Raw genomic sequence first — 23,811 nt, 5'->3', positions numbered from 1 at the left:
TATTACTTTACTTTCACCGATTGTTGGATGGTGGGCAGGGTTTGGGCAGAACTTGCTACTGAGCATCCTGCAAGGTATGTTTATAATACAAAGCTCATTCCTCATTTGTAATAATAGTAGCTTTAATACAGTGGTCCCCAAGTTCTGTTCTTGGTCCAATGCTACTGTATCTCTATCAGCAACATCATCACCAACTTAACCACTCTAACCGTGCATCATCACCGACTTAATCACTTTAACCGTGTCATGTAAGCTGATGACATTCTTATCCTAAAATCCAGTCCTTACCTATACAACCTGAAGCACAAACTTCAAGCCAGTTTCACAAAATTATGCACCTGGACCCATGAATCTAGCCTACTTACTAACACCCTAAAGTTCAGCACTATGATCTTTAGTACACCAAAAAAGCTTCCAAAAATCCATGCTTGTGCATAGATAACCTAAATGGCAATGTTCTTCACTAGTCTTGGGGGGAAAAAGTACCTAGGATTCATCCTAGACACCTCACTTTTCTTCAACAAACACACTGATGACACCATTGCCAAAACTTTTAACCAACTCAAACTTTGCTATAAAATCTCCAATCTGTTAACCGCAACATTCCACAAACTTTAGCCAAAATGACATTCCCAGTTAGGTTAGTCATTGATTCAAAACCACTACTGGTGAAAGAGCCTCCTCTAAATTGGCCACAGCAGTGTGAAATCACCTGCCATAAGAAACCAGGCAAGAAAGCACCCTAGATAATTTCAAAAAATGCTGAAAGAGAGCTAGTCCAAAGAAGCATCATTCTCCCGTTACAAAAAAGGTAATCTAATATCACATCAAGCAGGTAAAAAAGAAGCCCAGAGGTAGCAGCTACCACAGTAAATAAAGATGCTCTTAAAGCTTTGTTCACAACATGTAAATACAAATGTTACCATTTTCTCGCTCTCCATTTGCTATCATAATTTGCAAAATAGCTTCCTACATGAACATATTGCAAATATCATGAGTAGAATGGTTTCATGTTCTGCAATTGTCAGCTCGTATACTATAGTTTGAAAATGTGAATCACTACATATCCATATATGTTTTTTAAATTATTTTAACTAGCATTTGTTTATCATCTTAGAAGTTCTTGAATATCTTGCTATTTCTTCTACTCCTCTGTTTTGCACCATTACTGCAATTGTTTACTTCAGCCCTCTAGGAGCATTCCATGCAAACTTAAACTGATGCATTTCTTCTAGTATTCCTGGACTATCCTGGCCAATAGAAACTATAAACCAGCTATGTTACCCAATGTTCGAATAATTAGAGAAAGAAAAGTTGTGTAAAATCTTATTATAACCATAGACGTCCTTCTCTTCCATGTTGCAGTATTCTACATTTGGGTTTATCCCTCTTACTTCGCGTACATCCAGCTAGTACTCCAAAGTTTTTCAGTCCCTCAGTGGTACGTAGGACATCTGAAGTGGATCAGGGACCGTGGGCCATAAAAGTGACGTCGGCATGCACCAGCTCTCAGAATTGAAGGCCCCAGTCAGAGCCAGTCCTAGGAAAGCAGAGCCCATCCAGCACCACCCAGAAGGGCAAATGCAACCTAACAGGAGGGGAAGGAGGGTGAGTAGGAACACTGCAACATGGAAGAGAAGGACATCTATGGTTACGGTAAGATTTTACACAACTTTTCTATGTCCTTCTATTCCAACGTTGCAGTATTCTACATGTGGGTGAGTGCCAAAGCTCAATGTGGATGGGGAGGTGGTCTGGAAGCAGTCTCCAGGAATCCATGAAGGATAGCCCTGACAAACCCCACCCTGGCTCTAGAAATATGGTCCAGTTTGTAATGTTTGGTGAAGGTGTGAATTGAAGACCAAGTAGCTGCTTTGAGGATAGTATAGGTATCTAGCCCCCTAAAGAAGGTTCCTGAAGACAGCATAGCTCTGGTGGAGTGTGCTTTTACATTACCTTGCAGGGATTTCCCATAATGTTGGTAGCAGAAGGTGATAACCTTGGAGATCCAGGCTGAGATGGTCTGTTTGGTCACTGCCTTCCCCAGGGCTTTAGGGTTGGAGACAAACAGTTGGTAAGATTGTCTGATGGACTTGGTTTTGTGTAGCTAAAACCTGAGCTGTCTGTGAACATCCAGGGAATGAAATACTCTCTCACTGTCCCCCTGAGGATTGGGGAAGAATGTAGGTAGGTGTACGGACTGGTTCAAGGATAGGTCATTCACCACCTTGGGCATGAAAGAAGAGATAGTTCTAAGAGTAAACCTGTCATTGTGGAAAACTAGGAAGGGTGTGGTAGCCATAAGAGCTTGTATCTCTGTGACCCTCCTGGCTGAGGTCAAGGCCACTAATAAAACCGTTTTCTATGTGCAAAGTTTTAGGGAGGCTTTGTTTGATGGCTCAAAAGGAGCCACAGTGAGTTTTTCCAAGACACAGTTAAGATCCCAAGGTGGAGGAGTTGGTTTTCTGGGGGTCTTAGGTGGAGTACCCCTTTGAGGAAGACTTTGGCAGGGAGTCTGGATGCTAGGGGTGGATCCAGAGGAAGACATGCAGAGACTGCAGACAAGTGGGTTTTAACTGTAGAGGAGGCCAGACCTGTCTGCAGTAGTTCACCCAGGTAAAACAGGACTAGAGGGGTCTTGCTTGCCAGCGGGTCCAACTGTCTTTTGTGACGCCGTATGGAAAACCTTTTCCACTTTGAAAGGTAAGATTTTCTCATGTTAGGTTTCCTGGCCTCCTGCAGGACATTGAGCACGTCCTCACTGTAAAGGTGTCTGAAGGGGATCAGAATCCTATCAACCACAGGGTGAGGTGCAGTGACTACCACTGTGGGTGTATCTGTGATCCCTTGTGCTGTGTGAGAAAGTCCACTGAGGGGGGTAACTTGTGTTGATTACCTTTGGACAGTTGAAGGAATAGGGGGAACCAGTGCTGTCTTGGCCAGTAAGAAGTCACCAGCACAATTTTTGGTCTCTCCTGCTGGATTTTCATCAGGACCTTCTGAATCAATGGGAAGGGGGGGGGGGGATGCATACAGAAATTTCCCCTTCCAAGATATTGAAAAGGCATCTGCAGCCAGTGCCTGGGGGTCTGGTTTCCTGGTACAGAAGCCAGGAAGTTGCCTGTTGATGGAGGAGGCAAACAGGTCTGTTTGATGTATACCCCACCGGTGGACCAGGTCCAGGAAAACATCCCTGTGAAACATCCTCTCGTGGTCGTTTGTGATAGTTCTGCTGAGACAGTCTGCCTGGGATTTGTGGAGAGGGGATGCAAACTGCCTGCAGGGAAACTTCCTGTGAGGTGGCCATTTCCCAAACCAGCACAGCCTGTCTGCAAAGGAGGTATGATTTGGTCCCTCCCTGTTTGTTGACATACCACAGGACCGTGGTGTTGCCTGTGAAAATCTTTAATGGGCCTTTCTGGAGGTAAGGTAGGAAGGCTCGCAGGGCAAGAAGAATTGCCCTCATCTCTCGAACATTGATGTGTTCTAGTTTGTGTGGCTTCGGCCACAGGCTGCACTTTTCTTTGCCCTATAGTTGCTCCCCATCCCAAGTCTGAGGCATCCATATGCATGACTTGTGTTGGCAGGGGTGGCTTGAAGAAGTAGACCTGGGTTGCTGGTCACTTGTACCACACACCACTGAATTTCTAGTTTCAAGCAAGGGAGAAGGGGAACCCTGTACTCCAGAGGATGGGAGTGCTGGGTCCAGACTGACTGATGGTACTACTGTAACTTCCTCATATGTAGTCTTGCTATGGGTAGCATGGGTATGGTGGCTGCCATGTAACCCAGAAGTCTGAGGTACTGTCTTGCTGTCAATTCTGCTGCTTGAGAGACACAAAGCAGATATTCTGTTAGTGATTCCTCCTTATATGGTGGCAGGTAGGTCTTCATGAAGTCTGTGCGAATTCTGCACCCCATGAAGACAATGTCCTGAGTGGGCTCCAGGTGTGATATTGGGAAATATATCTGGAATCCTAGAGACTTAGGACAGACAGAACTAGATGAATGTGCAGCAGCAGGGACTCCTTGTTGTCCGCCTGAATCAACAGGTCGTCTAGGTAAGGGAATAGTTGGATTAATTTGTTCTGCAGTAGGGAAACACTGGAGCCAAACATTTTGTGAACACCCTGGGTGCAGTGGACAGCCCAAAGGGCAAGGCAGAGAATTGAAAATGGGATATGCCTGCCAAGAACCTCAGGTATTTTCTGAATGTGGGTTTTATGGGAGTGTGGAGGTAAGCATCCTTTATGTCTAGGGTTGCCATGAACCCTTGGGGAAGTAACAGGGGGAGGAGAGTACTTAAGAGTCAGCATCCTGAAGGTAAGGACCTTTAGGAATAGGTTGAGATGGGAGAGGTCTAGTACTGGTCTCCAGGGTCCATCATTTCTGGGGACCAGAATAATTCGGGAGTAGAAACCTCTTCCTTTTGCGGCCGGAGGCAATGGTTCAATGGTGCCCTGAGTCAGCAAAGCTTGCAACACAGGTTGCAAGAGGTGTAATCTTCGTGTTGGGGGCTGTGGAATGCCTTTTCGTTCGGGTGGGTGGATCCAGGTCATGACGTAACTGTTCTGGAGGATAAACAGGACCCACTTGTCTGAGGTGATGTGAGACCATACAGGGAGGCAGTGAGAGAGACAGACTGACAGGTGTGGGGGGTAGTTGGCAGGTAGTCAGCCGCTACCTGCCCTATCATGAAAGGGTGGCCTCTGGCTGGAGGAGGGAGAAGCTCTAGCCAGAGGGGGCTGCTTCCTAGTAGGTTTCCTGGGACTGAAGGGGCGAGATGGTTTTCTAATGAACTGGGTTTTTGAAGGGTAGTTCCTTTGAAACTTAGGTACAGGTGAAACAAGCATGTGTCTGAGGTCCTGCATTTCTTTCTCTTTTTCCTGAAGGCAGTTAAAGAGTTCAGCCACTTTAACACCAAACAAGGCTGTATTATCCAGGGGTGCATCAATCAGCTTTGCCCTAAAGTCATCAGGCAGGAGCTGTAAACATAACCATGAATATCTCCTTAAGGCAGAAGCTGATGCAGCTGACCTAGCTGAGGCTTCAGCCAGATCATAACTGCACTTTACTGAGTGCCTGGTCACCTGGGCATAAGGGTCAGGAGGGGAAGACAATGATGCTTTGGCTGCACAGTCTGGAATATCAGCCAACTCCTTGGTGGCTTTTTCCAGGAGAGATAAGGTATACTTGGCCATGTGTGTCTGGTAATTAGTAGCCCTAAAGGACAGGGTAGAAGTGTAATCTTCTTTCCCAAATGCTCCATGGTCTTGCTGTCTTTGTCAGCAGGAAGTTGGTGGTTGTAGGCAAGAGTTTGGAAGCCTTATCTGTGGATATGGAGATAGTGGCTGGGTCTGCTGGAGAACATTTAAGGTGGTACTTGTCTGATTCGGGCACTTTCTAGTCTGTCAAGTCTGAGTGGGGCAGGTGGTTGTGAATCTGGGTTTAAAGATGCTGAGGAGAAGGCATCCAGGAAAGCAGGTAGGATTGGAGCTACAGCAGAAGGATTCCGGGAGTCCATCTGAATGAGGTCATAGTATCTCTTTTGAACCTCAATCATTTCAGTGGATACCCACTTAAAGTGGTCTTTCATCTTAGACATTGTTTCTCCAAAGGTCAAATCCTCAGCTGGGGAGTCGGGGTCTATGGATTCTTCTTCTGGGGAACTGTACCCCAAGGGAGAAAAGTGATCTGGGAGGTGTAAAGAGAGAAAATCTTCAGAGGAAGAATCAGAAAAATCCTCCTCTTCTCTCCTAGCTGGGTGTGAGATTTGAGGCCTAGGACACAAGAGTGGAGGGGCAATGCTAGCACTGTCTGCAGAGGTAGGCTGTAGGGCCATAAAGGCATTGAAAAAACTCTGGCTGAAAGTCTGCCAGTCAGGCATGCTTTCAGAAGGGGAAGAGACATGCTTCATTTTCTGTTTCTTTTTGAGATGCCTAGCTGGTGTCTGAGTAGGAGAAGGCCTTAGGTCTGGAGAGTATATGGGAGTGGCGGAATCAGACAGGCCTACAAAAAGCGCTGGTTCCCCCTGGCATCGGAAACAGATGTCGGTAATGCCTCTATGGATGTGCCATCTGTGTGGGATTGTGCGGCTTCCTCAGAGGTATCTGCTTTATCCTTTGTGGAGGTATCCGATTCCTCTGCCAGGCCGATGTTGGTCACAGGCTGAGGGATGGATGGTAGAGGCACAGTGGTAGTTGTAGGCCACATGGGTTTGGCCTTCTTCTTTGGCGGTTCTGAAGGAACGTCAGAAGAGCCCTCCATTCCTAATGCTAGTTGTTTCAACCGTTGATTCTCTAAATATAAGTTTAGAGCATGCAAGCGGCTACGTAGGGTTTGGGGACGAACGCCTGACAAATAGGACAGTTCTTGTAATCGTGTTCTTTACCCAAGCAAAAAAGGCACTGATCATGAGTGTCTTTGTGGGGAATCTGCTGGCCACACTTACACTTGCCCTTTCTGGATGACATGAACAAGCAATATAATTAAAAATGAAGGACTGAAAGGTTCCCCAACGGGGTACTTATCTGATTTTTCAAATTCGATGCCAGCTAGTAGCAGGAACACCTGGCGTATGACTGGTGGCTGAGAAGTTCTGAGGGCTGGTGCGTGCTGACGTCACTTGTATGGCCCACGTTCCCTGAGCCACATCAGGCATCCCATGCACCACTAAGGGAGTGAAAAACTTTGGAACATTGGCCGGATGTACACAAAGGAAGAGGTGTAAACCCACATGTAGAATACTGCAACACTGAAATAGAAGAACATGAACTGACTGTTCCTTTGTGACTATAGCTAGACATAGCATTTCATCACACCAGAGTATACTTTTCTCTCTGCAAAACTTTCCCTACATTGAAATATCTGAATAAAACATAAATTAGCTATTTCCTCAAGGCATGTCATTTCCTTCCTGTTCAGCTTCCACAGCAGAATTCACATGAAATCTTGGAATATTTTACAAAGTCGCCTTCCTGGCTCTTTCTTCGCATTAGCTATCACATTTTAATATTTTAGGGCTATAAAATCGTTAGAAATGTGTTTTAAGCCCTTACTTCTTTTCCTCCCACTGGCCTATAATTCAATTGAAATGTTAGAATCTTAGCCCATTTACTGTGTAGTCTCACTCAAAGTTGCCTTTCTTTCCTGCCATTGAGGCCATAAACCTTCTAAGTCATTCCACTTCTCTGTTATGTTGGGATCATTTGAGGAAAAAAAACAATTGAGAACTGCTTGACTATTCACCAAGAGCAGACTCCAACAGGAACTCCACAAAGCTGAACTCCCTGACCAATGATTTCTATAGCAAATAACTACCGGTGTGGTTTCTAACGGAGCTCAATGATTCCTTTCTTTTTGGAGATTTCTGCCTTCTTGGTGTTTGTGCAGACATGGATCTTGATGGCTCTAATGAGCAATCCAGCAATTACAGGAAAGGAGACATGTTGAAATTACAACTCTGACTCACAGATATGCTGAGTGACTTTCAGGTGGTCCATCCTATTATACTTTTAACTGCAAAAAAGGGCATGCAATGTATATATTTCATTTTTACCTCTTACTGACTCTACTGTACAGCACTGTGACCCAGTTTCTCTATGTCTTTTAATCTATAGCACCTGCACATTTCAATACAGAACCCAGTCATAAAGATAGACAAACCAAAACAAAATTGCAGTTAAAAGCCACAAGATGACCAATTAGCAGTAGCTTTGTCTGACAGCCTGGCAATGGCAACAATGACTTTGGTATAGCTGGAAGGAAGGCAGGGTTAGCTACTCTGTTCAGTACCACATAGTACATTGGATGCATCACAACAAATTATATTACAACTTTATTACAGTCAACACTTCATCCAGCTTACTGGCTGTCTCATTACAGGATGACGTATACTGAACTATCTCTACAGATGGGGCCATCAAGAATCATCTACCCAGACATGGGGATATGCAAAACCCATTTCATCAAAAAGTGGTTATTACCCGCATCAACGTGCAGTGTCATAATAAAAATGAAGGGCACGTCTTGAAACTGATGAAATCCCTATACTAAAATATGAAGAGGATTTACAGACATACAAATCATGCAGTACATGGTGCAAGAACAACTGTTCAGTTAGCAGTCAGCACGTTATTTGGCACAGAGAGTGGTCTCACAGATGACAGACATCATCCTTCCTTTATGGACAGCAATAGTAATGCTACACTTAGCATATTGAGTCCAGATCAGGTGGACATGCAAAGAAAGACAGATTTAGCAGGTACAGGAAGACAAGACGGTTATCAACATGCTATCAGATGAGTGAAAGGGTAACAGTTTTACATTCCAAGACTCGTAAGTATGCGTCCTAGAATAGTAAGACCGAATGATTAAAACGGGGACTTACAAATACCAAGTCCAAGACTGCCTATCAAAGGTATGGGAATCTTATAGTATAGATATATATGCAGCAGAGGAGTGGGGGTGCAGCAGAAAGCCACTTTCTGAAAATAAGTTCGAATGAGAACTGAGACTGGTGACATTCACTATTCTTTAGTTTTGTGTTTTTTTTGTTTTGTTTTTTAATTTCTGGAGTCTTGATTATGAGTCTTGGAATTACAATAAGGAGCTGCGTGAAACTGTAGTAATGTGAACAGTGTCACCCTCATATACAGAAACTGAAAAGCAAATGGAAAAGAAGGATGAAATGTCACAAAGGCATGTCAGATGACTTGGAGGAAAAAAGTGGTTGATTCAAGTTAGATTTAAGGAGAAAAGGACAGGGAGCCCTGGAGCACAATGTGTAAATTAAAGAAAGTCACATACAATGAAGAGGTTTACAGAAGCCTAGCAAAGAAGGCTGAAACAATGTACATTTAATATTCAGGTGAATGCAATGACCTTCTTCCATATGAATCTCCATATTATTTCCAACTTTTACCACTATTCTTACCTTAGGTTCAGGTCCAAGATCTAATCAGCAGAAAGTAGCTCTAGAAAAAAGTTCTACAGACTCCATCTTTACAAGTGGTGAAGTACCTTGCTAGTTGATAGAAGCAACAGCTAATGAGTAAATGGAGATGACAAAAGTGCTGACAATGCAAACGGACATCACAAAGCAGGTAATTTAAATGTCATCTCACCTCTTCCCAGCTGCAATATGGCATCCAGCAGTGGGAAACTTAACTTCAGACTGTACAAGTGTAGTGTATCCATCACTTAAGATGATGCATCCTGAGTTCATTAATGTCCAAACATAAGAGGAATCAGACAACTAGATGACCTCTTTTAGGCAGAAGTCACACAAAACAAAAGCACAAAAATCCCCCAAACTCATATATTCCTATAGAAGTGAAGTTCATAAAAAAAGCATTTAACTACCACTTAATGTCGAGCTTCAGTGTAGTACATTCATGTCAGCATTATTTCAAGATATTTTATTAAACAGGAAGAGATAAAAAAAAAATGCACACCCATCACAATGGTATAATGGTCTGGATTGTTAAACAAAAAAAAACAAATGCTTACCTAACAGTTTTTATTAGCTTTTATACCTATTACAGATGTTTAATTACAGAACAGCTATAAAAAAAAATCACAGACATAGAAAATAACAGGAACCAGAAAAAGGAGTAATTGTGGCCCCCTTATCAAAAATATGCATAACTTTGTAAAATCTTGAGATTCAAATTTCCAAGAATTTGAGCAAACCCTGAAAATGTTTTGATACAATCAGGTGATCTAACAATAAATATTCACAGACTTTAAACCTAAAAGAGAATAGCGCAGGACTGAAGAATACGCCTATTTGGCAAGAAACATTAATTTTCATGTTCATTTTCTTCATTAACGACTCCCTGGTTACACAGTTTACTGCTCCAAAAACTACTGATGGGTTTAAAAAGTGGCATAAGGAAAATATCTAAGTGGGTCCCTGAAATAGGCACACTTGTTGGTCTAACACACATGCGATAGCCTTAGCTAATGATTCAGCTGATATTTCTGAAAAAAGGCACAGCATTAGCTGAAAAAAAAAAAATCAGACAATGACAAAAGCACAATCTGGGAAAGAGAATTTCTGTTAAGCGCTCAAGACAACTACAACGAAAGCTTAGCAATGCAAAGTGGCCAGAACATGTAGCAGGTTTGGAAGCATCAGAAGACTGATAATGATGTGTCCTTCACAGTCACATGATGCAACGTTTTTGCCAAACTAAATGCAAAAAGAATTTATCAATCTCAAAAAGGTTCATGACAATCTTTTGGTTCATGCTGAAGGAGATGGCATGTGGGAGGAGGGTGTAGGAGTGTGATAATGTACATGTCCATGTCAGCCAATAGCAATGGGGGGGGGGGCTATTCCATTCATCCATCCACATCCCCGTTTTCCCCATCGTTGGACATAGGGTCGGTGTGTCACAGTTTGCCTCAACATAAATTCCCTCATTAGGATGCCACTGAGGGGCCTGAATGACAGCCCTTCTGTTCAGCTCACACCTCCATCTTGGGGTTTTCTAGTATAAACGCATGAATGGACTGAACAACAACTGGGGAAGGTGTGCTGGGTGGCAGGCACGGAGACAAAAAGCCTACAGAAAAACAAACTGATATGGCAGGTCTATGGTCTAAAGAAATCCTGTAATGACAGGAGCAAAACAAGAAGAAGCAGTTCTTGGTAGCAGCATGAAGATTAAAGTCTAGGAATAATTAGCCTGGAAACTAGAGTCATAAAACAAACATTTTATTGATAAGATATGGTGAAGACTTGATGAAATCAGAAGAATCTGTGAAACAACTAAGCCATCCTTGTTACATGATGGCACACATCACTGTGGGAGATAACTAGTTAGAAAATATTTCCAGCTGCCTTAGAACAAATAGTTTGTTGTGTAATAACCAAATGGAGAAGATTTTCATGATGAAGAACAAACAGTACAGCCTTTTTTTTTCTTCCTTGGACAGGCCTGGATAAGTTAATACAATATTTACTGGCAACATGAAAATCCTTACCCGCTTTTTTCCAGATTTCATCTGCAACTGTGCTGCCTGTCCCTGACTTGCTACTGAATTCCCGCTGAGGTTCTGTAGAAACAGAAACCAAAAACAAGTTTGCATTCAGTAGTTTCAAACTCTCAGAGAGGTAGCTATCTTCTGGCATGCAGCAGCAAAACTTGAAAAATACGTGTGAAAGATGCACTTCTTAAGCAGTCTAAACTCTGCTAATCAGAATGACTTTAAAATCTGGCAACTCTTGAGTAAGAGAAAAAGATATCTCTACAAGAATCGGCAATGTAATTGCTTAATGGGCCCTGAGTAACATTTAGTGAAACAGCAGGTTGTATAATTTCAAAGGTTTGGTTCCTGGAGAAACTATCAATGACTTATGGTGTTGACATTTCTAAACAGAAATGGCAAACATAACTGCTTCTGCGACCTTCTTTACTACACTCATGCACTGTGTTCGACAATCAAAAGCTGTAAACAGTGGTACTGACTGTAGCAAGATACATTTCTTGCCCTTTATGGCAACATGAACTTGAGGCGTACTGAATGTTTTTCACAGACTGACAGGAGGAAGAGAAATTCCTGTCACAAAAATAAACAGTGGTGGCATTCACTACTATCTCTGCTTCTGCCAACCTCTGGTTCTATACAGAATGTTAAATTCTGAATTTTACACAACAAATTTCTTATATGAATCACTATACTCCATTACTCATCTCTTTTTGCACAGTAGTTTCACTACTCTCAACAGCAAAAAAGAAAATCATTCATTCATTCTCTAGTTATCTCCTTTTAGGAGTAAGGAAGCCAGAGCTTATCCCAACACTGGGTGTCCATAAGGCTATAAATCTAGTCCTAGATAAGGTACAAAAGTTTCACAGGACAGAAGCACTAATAAGCAAATAGTACACATACACACACACACACACACACACACACACACACACACACACACACACACACATACAATTTGGAGGATCACCAGTTATTCACTTATTGCATTTCCTGTGAATGTTGGATGGAACTGTAGCACCCAGCCTCCAATAAGAAGGAATTCTGTCCAGGAACTAAACTGGTGAATCAAGTACTTCAATAGAGAAGTCTAAAGAGGAAACCTTAAGCGCTATATGTGCCGTGTTTTCAGAAAAAGGCATGATCTTTGAGAACAGTAAACAATTTATGGTCTTACAATACTAAAGGATATCATGGTTAAATGACTTCTCCACAGAACTGTGGCTCCTAAAATGCAAGTTATGCCACATAGTAGTGTTACCTGTGAAACACCCACCACCTTGTTGTCCATTTCAAATTCTCACTTGTCACAGAGATTGCAGGTTCCTGGAAACCAGAGACAATCCCCATTAAGGCATGAGTTCATCCCTGTGTAAGCAAACAAGTTCCTTTCCCCGTGATCATGCAAATGTGATCACAAAACACACACACACACACACACACACACACACACACACACACACACACACACACACACACACACACACACACACACACACGGCTTCCTGATGTCAAGGACACCTTGTAGACTTGAGGTTGGGTACACACTATCTATGAAATGTGAGCTGCAAAAGACTTCTGCTGGCTCCAAAATCTAGACTGAATCCCCAGCTCTCCCATAAAACCGGAATTTGTGCCAGATGTACCGAGAATACTCATTACAGCTGAAGTAGGTACCAGATGTGCGGATGCTTATTTGTAATTTGCATCAGAGATTTGTGGCAGATGTTAACCTCCTGATTCTAATTTCAAACAGGAATATTTTTCCATGCAACAGCCCCTTTTTAACTCTACAGCTGGAATCTGTGCCATATGTGTAAACTCTTCATTTCCCTTACATTTCAAATCTGAACATTTTTGTAATAAGAGACAAAATTTGTTCCAGATGTTTTTTGATCAGAACTAGAAAATTCATCTCTGTTATCTTCTTTCCTTTTAAATTTGGACTGACTAGTCTTTAGTTATTTTATCATTTTTGTTTCTATTTTAACACTAACATGCTGCAATTTCACGTCTTCATACTGCTGCCTAGGGAGTAAAACTAACTTCTGGGAAATTACTGCATACCAAGAATTGTGATGAAGCCTTTTATTCCCTGTTCTATTAGGAAAAAGTCTGTAGTCACAGCAGTTGTTTCAAATAAAAAGGATAATACAGAAGCCCCACTATAAGCTAGCAACACAAACAGAAACGCCATTATCAAAGAGGAAAAAAATCAGCCGCTAATCAAAGTGATAAGGAAATAGTTCTTTAACAAAAGCAATTTCAAACAAAGGAAGAAAAATTGTAAACATGATCGACTAGAAAGTGTGATATTAAAGAAAGCAGTGAAAAAAATTCAATGCATCTAGAGTTGCAATTTTCAGATAGGGTCAACAGTATTGAAAATGCACGTTATTATAAAGAGAAAAAAATGTAAACTGGTAGCCAAAGAGGTAGCAGAAATACTGATTACAAGCAATTCCAAAGATCTTTGATAGCCTACACGTAATCCTCATGTTTGAAAGGATAGCCATAGCCGGCCTTAGGCATATGCCTAGGGCGCCGCTATACTAGTGGTGCTTTTCCAGTATTGATTTGGTGTAGGTAGACCAGGATGGGTGCAGCAGGTGGTACCATGGAACCCTTTTGCCTAGGGCACCAGTTGACTTAAAGCCACTCCTGAGGGTAGCCAAGAATCAGTTCAAGAACTCCATACCCGTTACTTAAACCATAACCTGAATGTCCGACGGAAATACTATTAAAAAATGAGAAAGAAAGATAGCTGACACAATGAAATGATGATGATCAAAAGGTTTATGCCTCAATACTGAAGTTTTACTACTCTACCAGTCATGTTACATGGGGGACTAAATGCCCCGGAACAAATCTATGTTACATAGTTACTTTAGTTTTGACATCTGCACAACAAGCCAAGCGGCTGGAACACAGTGATGCTTGGACAGGTGAGCTAGAAAGAGGTTTGAAAAAAGACTGTGTGCACCAAAACTGCTGCAGTCAAACTAAAAAAAAATCAGACCTTCAGGTAGTGCAGGGACGGCCCACTGAATGAGTGCATTAGCTTATGACCAGCTACAGCTCCACAGATGACATTAAGCTGAAGACTGAGGGCTGAGAATCCTGCAAAGCTAATAACAAGGCCCACAGATTTACAGCTGAAGCTGGAATTCAATGACAGAAGGGTTAAGGGATTACTATATACATATACACACACACACACACACACACACACACACATACACAGTGATCAGTGTGTTTAATTAAGATGGGGTCTAAGTTGCATATAAAATGTATTTTTTACTGTTTAATTTCCTTACAAACTGAATACAAACTGACAATACAAATCAAGTGCATGTTTAGGACCTATTAAGACTTGCAATAAATCTCTACACAACTATTTAGTGACTAGAGGTTCCCACTGAAAGGTCACAGATTGTAACTGTGAATCTTAAATGGAAAATTAAGTGCCAACGGGGGAGGAGACTGATATTGAGATATCTCTGACTATTCCCAAAGCTTCAGCAATTTCGGAAAGTGTAGGTGTGTGTGTGTGTGTGTGTGTGTGTGGAGCAAAATGTGTATGTCAAGTAGTGATTTTTATTACCGGAGCTAAATCTCACTTTAATTTTCAATCTTTTGACTGGGTCTTGTATTTGACAGGTAGTCTAATAACTTCAATATCAGGAACAGTAACAAAGACTTGCTAGTGTCTTACTCAAAACAAGCTTTAAAATATGGCTTCTACTTCTACTTGTTTTTTTAACCAAGTGAGAACAGTTAAGTAAAAGTACTTCTTTTTCCAGGGTAACCCTTTTTTACCGGACTTGTCATTATACAGAAGCAATAACATGCAAGTTTATTTTCACATGGTGATACTCATTAGCAGCTCACTGCCTTATCTCTCTGCTATACTCCCACAGTGGAACAAAGTTAGGCAAACCTCCCCCCAAAAGGTTTTCAGACGTCAAATGTGGCTCATGTTTCTATTATTCAGAGTCCCTTGTATATTACTTTTTAAACACTACTTTATTTTTTGCATAAGCAGTGCTATAACATACTGCCCCAGAAACTCGTCCAGGCATTCATGCCATCCAAAAAAGGAAACAGATGCTGTTTACCTCACAGTGTGCCTGGCAAAACCCATCCTTTCAACAGATGAAGGAAAAAATTCTTGGAAGGGAAATGTAAACACCATTGTATGGCATTAGTGCTCAGCTTTAGCATCCATATTATACATAACTGCTGACGTTTTATTTCAGTAATGCTATGAAAATGGCCCCAAAGATACACAAGGTACATACAAATCATAAAGCAAAGTTCAAGAGTGTGTGTACCTAAATCAATAATGTCTGATATCAAACTCAACCTCTTTAACCAAAAAGGTAGCAGTTATGCTGAGAGTTTACACTCTTCAACAGTGCAACAGCATTTTGAGACCTCAGCACAGTTAGTGAAGTAATATACAAGTTAGCTTAATTCTATTCACATTACACCATGCTGCCATTAAATACTCGGACTACCACTGCTGTCTGCAACTTTGCTTCAGAAACTAAGGAGAATCAGAACTCCTTCAAAGCAGAAAACTACAATGCATTTTTTCCTGGATTCATGTAGATTGATTGATAGCACTTTGGTCGAGCGTCAAACAATTGATGGAAAAAAAGCAAAACTATTTTTGCCAAACCTTGAAAGTAGGTTGGAGAACGCCCCACATCATCCATTCTTTAATATACCTACTCCAAGGACATACAACAGTGGAGAAAAAAGACAATTCCACTGTCTGGGAAATTTGATTCGCTCCTTTCTGTTGATCATTGAGCACTCAAGGAAAGTGCCGTCAATCAAATGTGGCTCATGCTGATCTGGTGATTGTAGGAGGAGGCATAAAAGTCCACCTCCGGGATCCCCCATCAAAGAGTTTCTTTAATTACTTGTGCTTGTTAAGGAAAAAGGAAAAGTACAGTTGTGTACACTTACCATAAATGTAGATGCTCAAGTGTATTCACTGTTGCAGTCATCACACTTGGGTTATCTGCCTGCAGATAGCTCTCAGCCGGCCCAAATATCAGAGACTTAGTATTTCTGCATCGGCTGCTGTCGCTCCAGGACTGATGTCAGGTCATCAGGGGTATAAAAACAGGCAGCCGACACCATTACATCAGTTTTTCTTGCTCCAAATGTCAGGAGCCCCCCAAATAGGGAGCTTAAGTTATGGTGGGGGAAAAAAAAAAAAACACCACCATCTAGTAAAAAGTAACTTCTAATAGCCCTGCAAAGGGTGAGTAATAGAGATAGAGAAGGAGAGAGAGAGACAAGGGGGCTGAAGGGTGGGAAACCAGGACTGCAACAGTGAATACACTTGAACATCTACATTTTTGGTAAGTGTACACAACTGTACTATGTTCTTCGTGTTTTAATGTTGCAGTCATCACACTTGGGTTGATTCCCAAAGCTGAAGAGTGGGTGGAGGCAGTCAAGAAGAGTTGAGGCTGGCTAGTATGCTGTTGCAAAACCAGCCCTGGATTTGGAAAAGATAGACAGATGGTAATGCTTGGTGAAGGTATGAACAGAACTCCAGGTAGCAGCTTCTACAATGTCCCTGGTAGGGACTCCCCTGAGGAATGCTGTAGAGGTAGAAGTTGCCCTACTGGAATGAGTTCTGACCCCCTGAGGGGTTGGTTTCCCATGGTGTTTGTAACAGAAATGGATACAGTGTGCTATCCATTTGGAAATTGTTTAAATATGGCCTTGCCCTCTGCCCCTGATGCAAAGCTGACTAGTAACTGGTCAGATTTCCTGAAGGGCTTAGTCCTGTCAAGGTAGAATCTGAGCTGTCTGTGCATGTCTAAAGAGTGTAGGATCCTTTCCCCTTTATTTTGAGGATTAGGAAAGAAGGTTGGCAAATGGATAGATTGGTTGAGAGCTACACTGGACACCACTTTAGGCATAAAAGTAGGGTTTGTTCTGAGGGAGACCCTGTCAGCATGAAAAATAATGAAGGAGTCCACAGCCACAAGTGCTTGCAGCTCAAACACTCATCTAGCTGATGTGATGGCCAGAAGCAAGGCTGTTTTCCAAGAGAGGAATTTTAACTCTGCTGATGCTGCAGGCTCAAAGGGGGGGGGGGTGAGCTTTTCCAGTACAAAGTTAAGGTCCCAAGCAGGGATGGGTGCTCTCCTTGGTGGCCTTAAGTTGTTGGCCCCTCTCAGGATCTGCTTGATGAGAGGGTGAGAGAAGAGAGGTGACTCAGTGTTGTAATGAGCCAAGATGGCAGAAGCATGGATCTTAACGGAAGAGAAGGAAAGGCCTCTGTGAAGTAGATCTGCTAGATAATCCAGGATTAGAGGTAAGCAGGGCAGTGCCAGGTCTGTTCCTTTAGAGTGAATCCAGGAACAATATCTTTTCCACTTATCAGCATAGGATTTCCTTGTACTGGGTCTTCTGGCTTCAAGAATGACGTCCAGTACCTGCTTGCTTAGGCTGGTCACGGGGGAGAATTCAAGGAATAAGCCAGGCTGCAAGGTTCAGGGTTTGCAGTTGTAGATGCAAGATCTGTCCCTCCTGCTGAGTGAGGAGGGTTGGGATCTGAGGAAGGTGCCATGGTGGCACCAGTGACAGGCTGCGCAGTAGTGGGTACCAGTGCTGGCGTGGCCAGTCTGGGGCAATCAGGATTGCCCTTGGTCTGTCCTGTCTTATCTTGAGTAATACCATTGTAAGAAGAGGCAGAGGGGGGAAAGCAAAGATTGAGAGGTTTACCCAGTGGAAGGATAGGGCATCCACTTTCCAGGCCCTGCTGTGAGGTGAATTTGCTGATCTGGTGATTGTAGGAGGAGGCAAAAAAGTCCACCTCCGGGATCCCCCATTTCTGGGTTAGCAGACTGAAAGTGCTGGGGTCTAATTGCCACTCATGTGGGTCTAGGAGATTTCTTCATAAGTCATCTGCCAGATAGTTTTGTTTGCCTGGCAGTAGTTGAGCTTGCAGATGAATATGCATGTCCAAGGCCGTGTTCCACAGTGTCATGGCTAGCCTGCAGAGTGGGTAAGAGTGGGTTCCCTCATGCTTGTTGATGTACCACATAACTGTGGTGTTGTCTGTTTTACTAGCAGGGGTGCTGGTGAGAGTAGGAATCTGAAAGCTGTCGGAGCGTGCTGAACAGCTAGCATCTCTTTTTGGTTGATGTGCAGATGAATTTGACTTGGGCTGCAGTGGCCCAGAATGCACTTGTCGCCCAGATATGCCACCACGCATAGTCTGATGCATCTGTGGTTTGGGTCTGGGCGGCGTGGAGTTGTGTAAAGGGAAGCCCCTTGTTGTGGTTGTATGCTGCTGCCCACCAAAGAAACTCTGTCCTTAGACAAGGTATGATGGTTTCCAGGTCCTGAGAATGTTGCCACCAAAGACTTTTTAAGTACCATTGAAGTTTCCTCATATGCAGTCTGGCATATGGAATCAGTAGAATGCAAGAGGCCATGAACCCTAGAGCCTGCAGGATTTTTCTTGCAGATAGCTGGATTCTGGTGGCCATTTGAGTGAAGTAGCCTGTTAGATAGGCTTGTGTTTCTGTTGTAAGGAATGCCATCTGGGATGCTGTGTCCAAGCTTGCTCCCAGGAATACAATCTTTTGACTGGGGACTAGATTGGATTTATTTTCGTTGATAGTGTACCCCAGGGAGGTTAGAAGGTTCTTTACAAATGTCAGATGCTGAAACAGCTTTTCCTGACTGTCTGCCTGACTCAGCCAATCATCCAAGTAAGGGTATATTTGAATATTTCTCTGTCTGCAATAGGTAAAGGCAGGACCCAGGCATTTTGTGAAGACTCTGGGAGCAGTGGATAAGCCAAAGGAAAGTGCAGAGAACTGATAATGAATAGATCTTGCCCTGAAATGTAGACATTTCCTGCATGATTCCCCGATAGGGATGTACAGATAGGCTTCTTTTAGGTCTAGGGTGGCTAACCAGGCCTCTTTGGAAGTTGCTGAAGGGTGAGCATTTTGAATTTTGGTACCACCAGGAAGGTGTTTAGAATGGAAAGATCTAGGATTGGGCACCAGGAAAAGTCTGGAATAAAACCCTTGACCTATTTGCTTTGCAGGTACAGGCTGAGTTGCCCTTACGGAGAGCAGGGATTGAACTTGGTTTTGTGCCTCTGCCCACTGGTTTGGAGGAAGGTCTGGGAACCCTTTCGGGGTTGGCAATGTGGAAGTAAAATTTCTACCCCTGGGATACAATGTTGAGGACCCATCGGTCTTTCATGATGTAGGCCCAGTTTTCTGCATGGTCGGCAAGTTTTCCTCCTAGTGGCATGAGCAACTGGGTAGAGGTGAGGAGTGGAGCTGAGAAGTCATTGTGAATTATTTCTGTAAGAGTGTGGCTTAGCACTCCCTGTTTTAGAAGTGGAGGTACTCCATTGCTTAGATCTCTGCATACCTTGAGACTGTAATCTGGGGGGGTCTGTTTCCCCTGGGTTTAGTTTGAGATGGCCTTCAGGGGGCTGGAAAGGACCAATGTTTCAAGATGCAATGCCTACTGAATCTTGGAGGCTGCAACTGCAAAAAATCTTTGTCTGCATAGACATAGCTTTTTCTTCCATCTTTTTTAGAACATCTTCTGCTTTGGTGCCAAACAAATTGTCCTTATTCAAAGGAGCGTCTAGTAATTTTGATTTGACATGGTCTGGCAAGGTCTGTTCCTTAAGCCAAGCATGCCTTCTCAGTACAGAACAAGTGACTGCTGCCCTGCAAGATGCTTCTAGGGCGTTAAACCCACAATACAAGGTATGCTTGCTGACTTGGCTTGCAGAATGCATAAGCTCCTGTAATTCTTTATTTTCTGCACAGTCTGTAAAGGTAGATAATTTTTGCTTAATAAGTTCCATAATATGTTGCTGGTATTTCAGCATGTGAAACTGGCAATTCAATGCCCTAATGGCGAGAGTTGCAGAGGTGTGTACTTTTTTACCCCATCTGTCTAAAGCTCGGGAATCCCTGTCAAAAGTAGTGGGATTCTTAGCTATAGCTGCTTTTATACCTTTAGGTCCTTGGGAAATGACCTCAGGGTCAGCAGTAGGATTTTTATAAAGAAATTTGTGAGAGTCAGGGACTCTGTAGTACCTGTCTGGTTTCCTTGGAGCAGGGGGTAAAGTATCAGGAGTCAGACTGGATTCCATAAAGACATCATCCACAACATCCAGAAAGTACAGTTGTGTACCTATCATAAATGTAGATGTTCGAGTGTATTCACTGTTGCAGTCATTACACTTGGGTCATCCTGCTGGCAGGCTACCCGCAGTCAGCCCGAGTTCCAAAGTCTAGGTCCGGCGTCGGTTGCTGTCGCCTCTTCGCCAGGGGTATAAAAGATGCAACCGACACCATTCTCTTCAGTTTTTCTTGCCCAGATGTCAGGTGCCCCCAAATAGGAAAGGCTGGAAAAAATTATGTCAAAAAACATGCATGTATCTAAATAACATTTCCTTCATCTACAAGTAAATACATCACATGGGTTGTAGAGAGTTGAGAAGTACAGAAAGGACCCAGCAATGACAAAGGGGGAAGGTGGGTGGGTAACCTGGACTGCAACAGTGAATACACTCGAACATCTACATTTATGGTGGGTACACAACTGTACTATGTTCATCATGTTTCACTGTTGCAGTCATTACACTTGGGTAGAATCCCAAAGCTGAGGTTGGGTGGCTGGGCCTAAACAGGATTAGGAGAGGCTACCAGGCCCTGCAGAACTGCAGTGGCAAAGCCTGCTCTGGATTTAGAGTAGAGAGGCAAGTGGTAGTGCTTAGTGAAGGTGTGCACTGAACTCCAGGTTGCAGCTTCTAAAATATCTTTGGTTGGTACTCCTCTGAGAAAGGCTGCTGAAGTGGCTGCTGCTCTGGTAGAATGTGGCCTTATGCCCTTAGGCACTGATTTACCATGTTGTGCATAGCAGAAGCGAATGCAGTGTCCTATCCATTTTGAAATAGTCTGCTTCGAGATAGGCTTTCCTTGTGATCCTGCAGCATAAGCTACAAACAGTTGCTCAGTTTTAAAGCTTTTGTTTTGTCCAAGTAGAAGCGCAGCTGTCTGTGTATATCCAAAGTGTGCAGAAGTCTCTCCCCTTTATTCTGGGGGTTTGGATAAAAAGTTGGTAAATGAAAGGTTTGGTTTAGAGCCACACTGGAAACCACCTTTGGCATAAATGTTGGGTTTGTCCTGATGGAAAATTATAAAAGGTTCCATTGCCATTAATGCCTGCAACTCTGAAACTCTTCTTGCTGAAGTTAATGCTAGAAGCAGAGCAGTTTTCCATAAGAATTTTAGATCAGCTGTGATGGCTGGCTCAAAAGGAGGCAGTGTGAGCTTTTCTAATACAAAATTGAGGTCCCAAGTAGGTATTGGTGCTCCTCTTGGGGGTCTTATGTTTCTTGCCCTCTGAGGTATTGCCTTAGCAGTGGATGTGAAAAAATAGGAGGTTCCGTAATGTAATGAGCTGAAATGGCAGAGGCATGGATTTTAATAGATGAAAAGGATAGGCCTTTATCAAGCATCTCAGTTAGGTATTGTAAAATCTGAGGTATATTTGGAATAAGAGGTCTGTGCCTGGTTCCAAGCACAAAATCTTTTCCATTTTTCTGCATAAGATTTCCTAGTGCTGGGCCTCCTGGCTTCTAAGATGACATCCATAACAGCTTTAGAGAGAGGTGTGGTCTGAGTGGCTATATTATCTGCCAAGCAGCCAGATTTAAGGTTCTGAGTTAACTGTGTAGAATCTGATTGTTTTGTTGCGTCAGGAGATGAGGAATAAGAGGTAAAGGCCAGGCTGGGCCTCGAGACAAGCTCTTTAGGACTGGGTACCAGTGCTGGCATGGCCAGTCTGGGGCAATCAGGATCATTTTTGGCTTTTCTTGTCTGGCTTTTAGGAGTACCTTGGGAAGAAGAAGCAGTGGAGGGAAGGCATAAACTGTCAGGGTTTCCCAGCTGAATGAAAGAGCATCCACTTTCCATGATTGTGGGTGATAAGTTCTTGTGCAGAACTTCTGTAATTGGCAGTTGTGAGGGGAGGCAAAAAGATCTATGTCCGGGCGTCCCCAATTCCTTACTATCATGTTGAAGACTTGTGGATTTAATTTCCATTCATGTGGATCCATGAGATTTCTGCTTAGTTCGTCTGCCAGTGTATTTTTCTTTCCTGGCAGGAATTGTGCCTGCAGATGTACTTGATATGTCAGTGCTGTGCTCAGGTCAGTGCTGTGCTCCACAGAGTCATGGCTTGCCTGCAGAGGAGGTAGGAATGAGTGCCCCCCTTGCTTGTTTATGTACCACATAACTGTGGTGTTGTCCATCTTTAGCAATAGTTGTCCTGGATGTAGTAAATCCTTGAAGGCTGTCAGGGCATTCTGTACAGCTAGCATCTCTTTTTGATTGATGTGAAGATGCATTTGTTCCTTGGGCCACGTGCCCTGTATACATTTTCCTGCCATGTGTGCCCCCCCAGGCATAATCTGATGCATCCGTTGTTATTGTCTGCCTGGCTGTGGGTAATGTGGAGGGCTGTCCCTTGTTGTGGTGACAGGCTCTGGATCACCATTGAAACTCCTGTTGTAGACAGGGGATTATAGTCACTATTGTTTCCAGGCTGTGGCAATGTTGAGTCCAAACACTTTTTAGATACCATTGTAGTTTCCTCAAATGCAGTCTTGCATATGGAATTAGTAGAATGCACAAAGCCATGAAGCCCAGGGCCTGCAGAATTTTTCTTGCAGGGAGCTGGGTTTTTGTTGCCATTATTTGAAATTAATGAGTCAGTTTCCTTTGTTTGTCTGGCATCAGATAAGCCATCTGGGTAGTTGTATTCAAGCTTGCACCCGGGAATATTATCTCTTGAGAGAGCACTAGTTTTGATTTCTTTTCATTTACTGTGTACGCTAGGTAAATTAATAACCTTTTTACAAACACCAGATGCTTTAGTAGAATGTCCTTTCTCTCTGCTTGAATAAGGCAGTCGTCCAAGTATGGATATATTTGAATTCCTCTTTGTCTGCAAAATGCGATTACTGATGCCAGGCATTTTGTGAAGACCCTGGGCGCAGTAGATAAGCCAAAGGGCAGTGCAGAGAATTGGTAATGCATTGAGCCAGCTATGAATCTGAGGTATCTTCTGCAAGTTTGTCTGATTGGGACATGCAAGTATGCCTCCTTGAGGTCCAAAGTAACTAGCCAAGCCTTCTTGCCCAGCATGGGTAGAAGTTGCTGCAGTGTTAACGTCTTGAATTTTGGAACATCCAGGAAAGTATTCAGGGTTGACAAGTCCAGTATTGGTCTCCAGGCTTTGTCCTTTCTGGGAACCAGGAAGAGTCTTGAGTAAAATCCCTGTCCCTGTTGTTGCTGTGGTACTCTTTGAATAGCTCCCATGTCCATGAGAGCAGCAAATTCCTTTTGTGCCTCTGCCCATTGGTTTTGTGGCAGGTCTGGCATACCTTTTGACTTTGGCAGGGTGTGAAACTGGAACCTGTAGCCCTGAGAAATTATATTCAATACCCATTTCTCCCGTGTAATTTTGTGCCAGTTTTGTGTGAAAAGTGCTAGCTTTCCCCCTAGGGGTGCTGCCAAAAGGTAAGCGCTTGGTCTTTTTAAAGGAAAGTCATTGAGACTGTTTCCTAAAAGGCTGTGATTTGTCTTCTCCTCCTTTGGGGGCAGAAGCACCCCATTGCTTAGGTCTGTAGGAGCCTTGGGGCTGAGATCTGCCTCTTGGGCGTCTGTATCTGCCTCTTTGTGGCCTGTCTTAGACACCTGAAAGGACCAATTTTTTGAAGGCCAGTTT

At 43.1% G+C, this 23,811-nt stretch overlaps 1 protein-coding gene across 8 annotated transcripts in view; it reads right to left on the bottom strand.

Annotated features, from left to right (window-relative positions):
- Nucleotides 1-23,811, bottom strand: part of CBFA2T2 (CBFA2/RUNX1 partner transcriptional co-repressor 2) — a 370,144-nt gene that overhangs the window by 26,066 nt on the left and 320,267 nt on the right. For 7 of the 8 annotated variants that reach the window (XM_044090262.1, XM_044090265.1, XM_044090268.1 and 4 more), the window contains exon 9: nucleotides 10,993-11,064. The exons of the other annotated variant lie outside the window; for it this stretch is intronic. In XM_044090262.1, coding sequence (XP_043946197.1) covers nucleotides 10,993-11,064 — 72 coding nt within the window. The remainder of the gene's footprint in view (nucleotides 1-10,992; nucleotides 11,065-23,811) is intronic. 8 annotated transcript variants of the gene reach the window in all.

This window comes from Protopterus annectens, chromosome 12.part0 (assembly GCF_019279795.1).
Source record: "Protopterus annectens isolate FY-2018-M chromosome 12.part0, PAN1.0, whole genome shotgun sequence".
Taxonomy (NCBI): domain Eukaryota; kingdom Metazoa; phylum Chordata; order Ceratodontiformes; family Protopteridae; genus Protopterus; species Protopterus annectens.
The sequence above is the reverse complement of the archived record's forward strand: the minus strand, read 5'-3'. Positions and strand labels throughout refer to the sequence as shown.